Genomic DNA, 11,793 nt, shown 5'->3' on the forward strand with positions numbered 1-11,793 from the left:
GAGAGGGAGAGAGAGGGAGAGAGAGAGAGAAAGGGATAGAGAGAGAAAGAGAGAGAGAGAAAGAGAGAAAGAGAGAAAGAGAGAGAGAGAGAAAGAGAGAGAAAGAGAGAGAGAGAAAGAGAGAGAGAGAAAGAGAGAGAGAGAGAGAAAGAGAGGGAGAGAGAGAGGGAGAGAGAGAAAGAAAGAGAGAGAGAGAGAGATTAAGTCAGGATTCAATGGTTGGTCTCTCTGGCTCCAAAGTCAAGGGGAAAATCTTTTTATTCCCTTCACCTTGCTCCTTCCTTGGTTCCTTACCTACCTCTGAAATCACCAGTGTGTGTGTGTGAACTTGGATGGATTTTGGGAAAATGTCGTAAAATAGGCAATTATAAGAGACAATTAGGGCTGGTGAGATGGCTCAGTGGGCAAAGATGCTTGCTGCCAAGCCTGACAACCTGAGTTCAATCCCCAAGACCTACACAGTGGAGGGAGAGGACTGACCTCCACAAACTAGCCCCTGACTTGTGGCCTTCCACGGGGGCCTGTGAGTGCCCACATACACACACACCCATACACACCAAATAACTAAATGTCAAAAAAGAGATCCGGGTGCTACCTCAGCGAAACAAGAAACAAACTGAAGCTTTAGAGAAACGCTCAGAAAGGAATTACAGAATGAGCTAGATAGACCTGTTTACGAAATGAATGCTCTCAAAGCTGCACTCAGGAGGTCACGTTGCAGAGGGACCATTTCCTGTCTCAGGATGAAAAAATTCGCAGGAATTCGGAGGGAAACATTTTAGCAGTCATTATTGCAAATTCAGAGTCAGATGCGCTTAGCGTCACAAGGCAAACTGCGTTAGCGGAAGTCTACAGGGCATTGGATCTGACAGGGCCTCTTTCAAGTAGGTAGGACCGGTCTGGAGAGCGCAGTCAGCTGAGAGGAGCCTGGCATCATGGAGAAGCTGTCTGCCTTGGTCTTTGTTCTCACCCTGCTGGTTTTCTCCTCAGGTAGGTTCCCTCTCCAAGGGCCTGGCCTATTTTTACACTGACATAGTGATATATAGTGTAGATTGACATTTTTCTGCTCTCTCTTTTTTTTTGTAAGAACAAGCTTGTAGAATTATTATTCTTTAAAAGGGAGGTAAATTCCCTTAATAGAAAAGTCTTAATGTGTGCTTGAGTACTATTTAAAAAAAAACACTGACAAGCCTTTCAATGGCATCTTCTTTTAACGTTCATGTAAGATCACAGGAGCTTTATATTCTTTTATTATTCTAATACCTTTTAATATTTGCACGTGATTACCCCCCTCCTCATTAATAATCTTGTGACCATACCTTCTCAGTGAGATGTGTGAAAACCGGCTTTAACACAGTCTTATTACCACAGACAATAGAACTGGAAAGAATAAATTTTTTTTTTTAAACCATATTCGGGGCTCCGGATGTAGCTCAGTTGGTGGAGTCCTTGCCTAGTGTATGCGAAGAAGCCCTGAGCTTGGTCTCAGGACCACAATAACTGGCATGGTGGTAAACAACTGTAATTTATTGCAATAATCAGAAGGAACAGAGGGCCAAGCTCCTCCCAACTAGACATTGAGTTCAAGGCCGGCCAGCCACAAAACCTTGTCTCAAAACAGACAAAAGCAAGCAAGCAAGCAGCAAAACCAAACCAAACCACATGTTACTTATGTAAATGCCCACTTCAAATAAATGGGCTACAGGCTATGGGAGTCCATAGATTTAAATCCTGAGTGTTTGCTCTGAGTTAACCATAGTAGAAACAACGTAAAATTTCTGAGTCCTCAGAAATACCACATCCTTTGGGACAGATTTCTTCTTGTATTTTAACTGAGATTGGATTTGCAAATCCTCTCTGGAATACTAAAGTGGAGTGTGGATTCCTGGGCCTGGGGATCTCTCAAGTCTCTTCCCGATTTTTCCAGAAGCCTCCCCGATTCTGACAGAAAAGCAAGCGAAACAGCTCCTGAGGTCCAGGCGACAGGACAGGCCCAGCAAACCTGGATTCCCGGATGAGCCCATGCGCGTGAGTGTCTGGCGCTGGCAATGTCTCAAGCGCGTCATCTTCTGAAAGAGCATTCACTCAGGGCTGGTCACGGGGTGGGCTGTGAGATGGACCGTTCTACTTCACTCCTGGAGACGCTGGCTCCACTCACCTACTTAACACAGGAATAGCAGGGTCTATAGGGTGGTGGAGTGTGTGTCCTAGCATCCTGAGTGGGCTGCTCAGCATCTCCGTCCTCCGATCTGCTTGCTCAGGAGCTGTTTGTTCTCTTTGGCTATGCCAGCCCACTGTCTGCCTCTTGGACCCCAGGCTGACTAGACTACTCGCATCCTCAGCCAGCAATGGCCTCCCCAGGCAGAATCTTCATAGCAGCTGCCTCTGGTTATATAGCCTTTGTCCTCAGCTCTGCCCTGCGGGGTTATGCTGTTCACTCGCATTGTCCTTCTGAACTAGGGCATCTGCTGTTGTAAGCTTCGGAGAACTGAGGCTTACGTCCAGGAGGTCGTCCCACTCCCAAAAACACAGAGGCCGAGAACGATGCAGTTAGCATGAGGTTCTTAATGATCCAGTATACTGGGGTTGTCTAGCATTCAGGCAAAGGCGACCCTGAGGAACAAAAGCATACACTTTTTTATACTCTCCCAGAACATAGGTGGAGCTCGTTGTTCTTTGTTTCCATTGACCTCTGTGCCCCAGGTGAGGAGGAGATACCGGTTGCACGTAGGACGGGTGGGGGGAGATCCACCTCTTACTGGGGATGTTTCCTGAAACCAGGCATTACTCCCCGCAATTAGGGCACCTCCTGGGAACTTATGTTTGCTCAGTAAACCCTTCTGAAGCTCTGTCTTTAGTCTTAGTGGACATTCCTTGCTCCTTGGTATTTTTATGAGGTGTCCCTGTTTGTTCAATTCTTAGCGATAGTAAATATTGCCAATTTAAGAGGATCTAGGGTCATCTCCAAGAGAAGCTTCTGGGTTTGTCTGTGAGTTTTGAGACTGAGCTAACTGAGGTGGAGAAAGACCCACCCTAAATGTCAGCAGCACCATTGTGTGGACTGGTCCTAGACAGCCATAACAAAGGAGGAAGCCATCTGGGCAGCAGCTTTTATTTATTTATTTTAATACTATATTTTAAACATTTTTTGAATTTTGTTATTCTCCTCTCACATACTTCCCCTTTCTCTCAGCTTCATGGCCTCTTTTTCTTTCTTTCTCCCTCCCCGACCCTCCACAACATAGGGTTTCTATATGTAATAACCCCGGTTGTCCTGGAACTCACTTTGTAGACTAGACTGGCCTCAAACTCACAGAGACCCACCTATCCAGCCCAACTTTCCTTTCCTTTAATTGTTGTTATACACACACACACACACACACACACACACACACACACACACACACTTGTAAATACAGAAATACAGCCTGCTCAGTCTGTATAGTGTTACCTGCATCTGTGTAATCTCAGGGTTGACAAGTTGGCCTTGGATAACCAGTTGGGGGGGTTCGTTCCTGGAGAAGACCACCTCTCCCCCTCTCAGAATTCCCCGGGTGCCTGTAGTTCTTTGTCTAGGGTTGACGTCTCCTGAGCTCTCCTCTTCCACGTGAGGATGTCCTCTGGTGTCTTCCTTGCTCAAGTTTTGTTTGGGCAGCCATGTTGACCAGACTTTAAGGATGCAACCTCTCTGACACTCCTAGGATAGGACATACAGTTTCACAGCAAAGTCTCCGTTCCTCTGGCTCTTGCAGGCTTTCCAGTTCCTCTTCTGTAGTGATCCCCAGGCCTTAGGTGCAGGAATTGTGTTGAGATGGATCAGCTGAGGCTAGGTCATCTCCTTTTACTTCCCGATCGTGGCAGCAATATGACCAGTAGCCTCGGAGTCCCAGTGCCGTGCCCCCCTCCGCCATGATGGACTGGTAACCCCCTAACAGTGAAGGAAAATGAGCCTCCCTCAAGTTGTATATTTTATCACAACAAAAAGGAAAGAAATTACACAGCCCCCTTTCCTGCCTTTCTTTGGGGTGTTTAGTACAGGGTGTGAGACCTTGGCAGGCTGGTCTAGCCTCTGTTTGGGGGCTTGCCTTGGCTCCTGCTGTGGCCGGCTGGAAGCACTTTGGATACTCATGGTATTTCAGCCTCATTCAGGTAAAAGTGAATCATAGTGTACCAGCAAGCTTGGGGAGTCTAGACATTATTGTCTGGCTGTATCTCTGTGGTTCAGGTTCATTTCTTTGTTGGACCCGTGACTCTTCTGTTGAGGCTTCCAGGGACCTGGAATCATCTTTACATTCTCTCTCTGCAGATTCAATGTGCACAATTTGATATTTAAAAAATTTGTCTTTATATCATTTTTAAAAAATTTATTTATTTTATGTACATGAGTACACTGTGGATGTCTTCAGGCAAATCAGAAGAGGGCATCCGATCCCATTACAGATGGTTGTGAGCCACCATGTGGTTGCAGGGAATCGAACCCAGGACCTCTGGAAGAGCAGTCAGTGCTCTTAACCACTGAGCTGTCTCTCCAACCCTTAAAAGACTTTTACTGGGCTGGAAATGTATCTCAGTGGTAGAACGCTTGCCTGGAATCAAGATCCTAGATTCGATGCCCCGCATTGAAAGAAAAAAAAAAAAAGATGGTAAATGCTGTTGGCTTGGGTAGAACTAGATTTGAATCTTTCAATTCACTTTGTTTCTTCTATCATTCTTTCTTGGTTTTATATTTACTTATTTAGTGATGTGTGTGCATACGGAGGCAGAGGGCCACTTGAGCTGGGTCTCTCCTATCATGTGTGGCCCAGGCCCAAACTCAGGTTGACAGGCTTGGCAGCAAGTACCTTTACCCACTGAGCCCTGCAGATAGCTTGGATCTCTTAATTCTCTAAGTGCGTATGGGGGTGAATTTCCATACATTACTATACACCATTACCCCCAGCTCTCTTTCCTGCACTGGGGATTGAATGGAGGGCCTTGCATGTGTAAAGCAAGCATTCTATCAGTAAGCTAACATCCCAATCTGCACCTGGCTCGTCTTGAACTCTGTGGGGACACAGCCTTGGCCCTTACTGTGTTGGCCTCTATGTGCAGGTGTTTGGTCCGTTGAAGCTCAGTTTCCGGTCTCCTGCAACTGTGCGGCACTTGGCCCTGAACTCTGCATTGTGTGGTCCTCTTGCCTCTTAGAAACTTCTGAGTACACTCCTTTGCTGATACTGTGCCTCTTCCTGGCTTGGGGCCATGGCCTGCCTCAATCCCTAAGAACAAGGCATGGTGGCCCTGTGCTTGTCAGCATGCCATGGGATGTCAGTGAGGTCCCATGGCCAGGCAGGGTCAGGAGCTTGCTAGTCAGAGCTGCACAGTGGGTGGACATAATCCATGAGCCCTTGGCTCCTGAAGAGTCATGGTTTCCTTCTGTCTTTCCTTTTTTTTTTTTTTTTTTCTAGACAGGGTTTTCTTTGTATAGCCCTGGCTGTCCTGGAACTCACTCTGTAGACCAGGCTGGCCTCGAACTCAGGAATCCGCCTGCCTCTGCCTCCGCCTCTCAAGTGCTGGGATTAAAGGCTTGTGTCACCACCGCCTGGCTTTTCTTTCTTTCTTTCTTTCTTTCTTTCTTTCTTTCTTTCTTTCTTTCTTTTCTTTTCTTTTCTTTTTTTGAGACAGGGTTTCTCAACATAGCCTTGGCTATCCTGGAACTCACTCTGTAGACCAGGCTGATCTTGAACACACAGAGGTCTACCTGCTTCTGCCTCCTGAGTTTGGAGATTAAAGATACGTGCCATCATGTCTGGCCTACACATATGTGTTTTGAAAAAGGCTTTGCAGAATATTTATGTTAGAATGTCTGATATTCTTTCTCCATGTTTCTCTTTGGGCCTTGACTGGAGCCCCTTGGGCTACTTGGAATGATGCTCTCTCTCAGGGTCAGGTTGGGTGTCCCCTGGATATCATTGCAACATGGTTGGGTTTTAGTGTTACACACACTGTGGAATCACCCAGGGGTTTCAAGCAGGGCTCTGCTATGGTTAGGTCTGTGAATTAGAGATTCAGAATACAGAGCTTCTTAGACACTGGCCTTCAGATGCTGTACATGGGAAGCAGCCAGGGACATTGTTGGACACATATTACATCTCCTTGTCATGGACTCAGTCGACTTGGGCAAATGAGTACAGTTGACAGCTTTCGGGGGAAGGCATGTGCCCCTGGAAACCAAGCCTGGGGACCCGTGTGCTCACTGACAACTTATTAACTGAAATGTTAACCAGTGGGGCTGTCTTATGTTGTTTCTTGCTAAGTGACTGGATAGAAGAAAACTGGTTCAGAGAACAGAGAAGCCATGGAAGAAGACAATGGGTGGTGCTTTAGGGAGGTGTGTTCGATTCAAAATAAAAGCCCTTGTGGAGATTTGCAGTCTCTCCTCATGAAGGGCGAGGTGCGGCGACTTTGTCATTGTGACCCTCGGCTTAGACACTGAACAGGCTGGCTTGTGAAGAATTACAGGCTTATTGGACACAAGTTCAAGCTACCCATGCACAAGGGGGCCTTGACTGATTGAAGCGGCTCCTGTGTGTTTCCTGCACCTGACAACTCAATGTGCTAGTGATGCATGCGCAGGCTAGCATCTGCCTGGGGGAAATAGAGGGAACAGGACGGTTGATGGAGGAAGTTGGGGCCTGGAGGGAAAAGGAAGAGATATTAAGAGGGAGAGAGAAGGCCCTGGGTAAGGGGGGGGGGCTTTAAATGTATAGAGGCAGTCAGGATGCAAGAGGATGAAGATCACTGTGTGGGGAGGATAGAGAGAGAGGACAGAGAGAGGGGCGGGTGGATGGTGCCTAAGGAAGGCATAGGGCTGGAATTCCGTGGTCCAGGAGACAGCCGACACATGGATCTGAATACACCTGGCTTTGGGCTTGCAGCTAGTTTTGGAGCATGCTGTTTCCTCCGCAACCCCCAACCGCACGAAGCCATCTGTGTTAGTGGTTTTCTGGAAGGAATGATGCCTGGCAGGTGATACACAGTGGGGGTGATCATGGCTGTCAAGAGAGGAAAGTCACCCCTTAGAATCTAGAAGGTGCTGTGGGAGAGACACTGACTGGCTGTGACAGGCTGTGACTGGCTGTGACTGGCTGTGACAGTCATCGTTTTATCATTAACTTGCCTCCAGATTTTTGGAGATTTGGGAAAGGAGGGTCTGGACTTCCTGAAAATGGGGTGGGAGCTCCCCCAAGGGCTGGAAGTTCACTTAGGGACATACCACATGGACACGGGTAGATTCGACCCAGTTGTCACAGTGACTCCATGACTCTATTGTGTCAGAGGACTTGTGGGCCTAATAAAGCTTCATGGAGCTCACAGAGGCCTAGACCAACCCAGTAACCCAACCCTACCTGTTTGGAGACAACAGCATGAAGACGGGGCTATGGGACGAGAGTGGGACAGAAAGCAGTTTGAAGCTGAAATGTCCTTACAGGCTCGTGTTTTGAATATTTGTTCCTCAGCTGGCAGTGAGGCCTGGCTGATGGTGGAACAAAAACAAAGCAAACACCCAAAAAACAAAAAAAAAGAGTACATGTCTGAAGGTTATACCTGGCCCCTGGTTCCTGCCTTACTTTCTCTGTTCCTCGGTTCATCATGACAGGAAGAGTCACAGGCTCCAGCTTCCTTAAACTATCAGCGATGTCTTCCCCACACAACGAGATGGACTAAATAAACTCTAACACCACCAGCCAAAACAGATCTTCCTTGAGTCTTTTTTCTTAAATTTATTTATTTATTTAATGTATATGAGTATACTGTAGCTGTACAGATGGCTGTGAGCCTTTATGTGGTTGTTGGGAATTGAATTTAGGACCTCCACTCACTTTGGTCAACTCTGCTCACTCTGGTCAACTCCACTTACTCAGTCCCTGCTCTCTCCAGCCCAAAGATTTATTTATTTATTTATTATCATCATTATTATTTATTTTTATTTTTATTTTTTTATTTTTGGTTTTTCGAAACAGAGTTTCTCTGAGTAGCCCTGGCTGTCCTGGAACTCACTCTGTAGACCAGGCTGGCCTCGAACTCAGAGATCCACCTGCCTCTCCCTCCCAAGTGCTGGGATTAAAGGCGTACCGCCCGGCTTATTTATTATTATAAGTAGATACACTGTAGCTGTCTTCAGACGCACCAGAAGAGCACATCAGGAGAGGGGTTATAGCTCTGTTGGCTTTTTCTTTTCTTTCCCAACACACCTGGCTTCTCTGGCGCTGGCACTCTGGTTGCTTAATCTCTTAGGACCTTCATTCCGAGCATTCCCCCCCCCCCACACCCCCTTCTGCCTCCCCACCCCCATTTCTCCTGCTGTTTCACTGCTCTGCAGCTGGGTTCCCTCTGCCAGACTCTTACCATTATGCCACTTAGATGCCCAGGGCACCCTGGGCTCTGCCTTCCCTGTTCTCCAGTCCTGTGGCTTGACTCTTACCTCTATACCAAGGAGATGGCATCAAGCTTCTGCCCCCTGCCCGATCTCTCTCAGGAGCTCTGGACTGGTTTATCCAACCCTCCACTTCCCTAATTGCGTTTGAATGTCTAGTAGGCATCTCTGATGTAACAGCTCCAAAAGGAATTTCTGATTTTTCACTCACAATGGCTACTGCTCTTGGGCACCACCTGGCTCCTCATCCTCGTGATAGCTATGAGTAGGACAAGCAATAACCCTGCAGTTGGCATTCCTGCCTCCCCACCGAGTCCTCTTGTCCCAGCCTTTACTTCCCTGAGGACCTATGAGCACAGAGGCCAGGTGAACCTTCATCATTGTTGTGCTGCGTTTGCTCCAGCCTTGCCGGCCGCTGTACTGTGTCTCTACCATGTCTGATGTAGGACACTCTTTGCCCAGCCCACCTGCTGGCAGGGTAGCTAGGTCCTGCTTAGGCTTTTTCTGCAGTGTGGTTGTTTCCATTCAACACAATGTATTCCAGCTCGTTATTATTAAGGGATGCATGTTAGAGCCCTATTACAACTTATTTGCTCTTTTTCCGAACAATGAACATTTTAGGTATTATCCCTATGTGATAAAACTCTCCACACACGGGACTAGAGAAATGGCTCAGAGGTTAAGAACACTGACTGTTTTTCCAAAGGTCCTGAGTTCAAATCCCAGCAACCACATGGTGACTCACAACCATCCATAATGAGATCTGATGCCATCTTCTGGTGTGTCTGAAGACAGCTACAGTGCGCTTACATATAATAATAAATAAATCTTTGGGCCAGAGCGAGCAGAGGTCCTGAGTTCAATTCCCAGCAACCACATGATGGCTTACAACCATCTGTATAGCTACAGTGTACTCATATAAATAAATAAATAAATAAATAAATAAATAAATAAATCTTTAAAAAAAGAGCACTTGTCTGCAGTCTATAACTAATCTTAGGGGATCCATTGCCATGCTGTCTTCTGACATTTGAGGGTCCCAGGCATGCACAGGCACGTGAGGCATGGACGTACATGCAGGCAAATACTCATACACATAAGATAATGAAATAAAACCCATCGTGCACTTGTGCTTTTTTCAGGTTCAGTGGAAAAAAATGAAATTTCTCAGAGTTTCATGTGCTTTCAATTATACGAGGTACAGCCAAATTGTGCTAAGGTCTGCCCTCAGTGTGTATAAGATCTCTCTCTCTCTCTCTCTCTCTCTCTCTCTGACAGGATCTCACTATGAATCTCTGGCTGGCTTGGAACTTGCTAAGTAGGTCAGACTGATTTCAAACCCAAAAACACACCTGCCTTCTGAGTGCTGGGACTAAAGGTGTGTGCCACCATGCCCACTGTCTTAGTCAGAGTTTCTATTGCTGCACAAACATCATGATCAAAAAGCAAGTTGGGGAGGAAAGGGTTTATTCACCTTACACTTCCATATTGCTGTTTAACACCAAAGGAAGTCAGGATTTGAACTCACACAGGGCAGAAACCTGGAGGCAGGAGCTGATGCAGAGGCCACAAAGGAGTGTTACTTACTGGCTTGCTCAGCCTGCTTTCTTTTAGAACCCAGTACCACCAGCCCAGGGATGGCACCACTAACAAGGGGGGGGGCACCTCCCCCTTGATCACTAATTGAGAAAATGCCTTACAGCTGGATCTCATGGAGGCATTTCCTCAAGGGAGGCCTCTTACTCAGCGATAACTCCAGCTTGTGTCAAGTTGACATACGAAACCAGCCAGTACACCCAGCATCCTATACTCCTTTAAAATTATTTATTATGCCAGGTGGTGGTGGTGGTGGCGGCGGCGGTGGTGGCGGCGGCGCACGCCTTTAATCCCAGCACTTGGGAGGCAGAGGCAGGTGGATTTCTGAGTTTGAGGCCATCCTGGTCTACAGAGTGAGTTCCAGGACAGCCAGGGCTACACCGAGAAACCCTGTCTCAAAAAAACAAAAAACAAAAAACAAAAAAAATTTATTATTTTTGTGCATGTGGGTGGTGAGTGTCTGTGGGTGCACATACCACAGTGTGCATGTGGCCGTTAGAGGATAACTTTGTGGAGTTGGTTCTCCTCATCCACCTTTCTGTGGGTCCCAAGGATCAGACACTGCTCACCACACTTGTACAGCAAGCACCTGTCCCCTCTGATGTGGTGCATCCTGGCAGCCTACTCTCCTGTACTCTTGAAAAAACCTTATATAAAATTTTGCATGTACAACTTTCAGAATGGAGATGAAGTATTGAAGAAAAACTTGTTCTACCCGTATTCGTTGTGTGTCTGGGGCAAAAGTGATGGTGTTTCTGAGTGATAAGATTTGGGGCAAAATTTGACCTTCACCTCTGTTCTCTCTGTAGTTTGTGTGTATCTATTTCTTAGGGCTGCTGTAATGGACTATGGCAAACTAGCAATTTATTACCTTACAACTCAGGAGGCTGGGGTTTGAAATGAAGCATCCGCAGTTAGTTCCTTCTGGAAGCTCTGAAGAAGTGGCTATTACCTGTCCCTCGCCTGACTCCTAGTGGTGGCTGGTGGTCCTTACTGTTTCTTAACCCGCGCCCACAGGACTTCAACCGGCCTGCCATCACTTGGCCTTCGTCGCGTCTACAGTTCCTTTTTCTTTTTCTCTCCAGTGTTGGAATGTTCTAGTTTTGCTTCTGGTCTGTAACAACAGATACAACTTAGGGGGAGAAAGGGTTTATTTTAGCTCACAGTTCCAGGTTGCACTCCGTTCCTGTGGGGACTTAAGGTACAGGAACCTGAAACAGTCATATCCATTGTCAAGAGAGAATGAATGAGAGCATTGCAAATACTGAGCTCATTTTCTCCACTTAACACAGCCCAAGACCCAAACCCAGGGAAAGATGCCCCGTCCCCAGTGGGCGGGTCTTCCCATCTCAATGAACTAATCACAACAATCCCTCACAGAGAAGTCTACCTAAGATGCCTCGCTGAGATTCCCTTCCCAGGTGGTTGTACATTTTGTAAATTGTTAATGAAAACAAGCCATCAGGCGGGGCTTGAACCCATATGTGCTAAGCAAGTGTCTTGCCACTGAGCTGGCGCCCTAGTTTCTTACATTTCCCTCTTCAAAGGACACCAGCCACCGGACAGGAACCACCTGAAGCCAGTATGATGTCATCTTTAATTGGTAACACTGGCAAAGATCCACTTTCCAAAACAAAGGATTACCCTCACATGTTGTAAGCGAATATAGATTTAGAGGACATTCTATTTAAATGACCAGTTTAAAAAATGAGTGATCCAGCCGGGCGGTGGTGGCACATGCCTTTAATCCCAGCACTTGGGAGGCAGAGGCAGGTGGATTTCTG

General features: G+C 46.9%; 1 protein-coding gene across 1 annotated transcript in view; it reads left to right on the plus strand.

Annotated features, from left to right (window-relative positions):
* The first annotated feature begins 717 nt into the window (after nucleotides 1–717).
* CUNH17orf67 (chromosome unknown C17orf67 homolog) overlaps nucleotides 718–11,793 on the plus strand; it is a 20,760-nt gene continuing 9,684 nt past the window's right edge. Inside the window, exons 1-2 of the mRNA XM_031353207.1 lie at nucleotides 718–990; nucleotides 1,928–2,028. Of these exons, the coding sequence (XP_031209067.1) occupies nucleotides 936–990; nucleotides 1,928–2,028 (156 nt within the window). The 5' untranslated portion in view covers nucleotides 718–935. The remainder of the gene's footprint in view (nucleotides 991–1,927; nucleotides 2,029–11,793) is intronic.

This window comes from Mastomys coucha, unplaced genomic scaffold (assembly GCF_008632895.1).
Source record: "Mastomys coucha isolate ucsf_1 unplaced genomic scaffold, UCSF_Mcou_1 pScaffold5, whole genome shotgun sequence".
Lineage (NCBI taxonomy): Eukaryota > Metazoa > Chordata > Mammalia > Rodentia > Muridae > Mastomys > Mastomys coucha.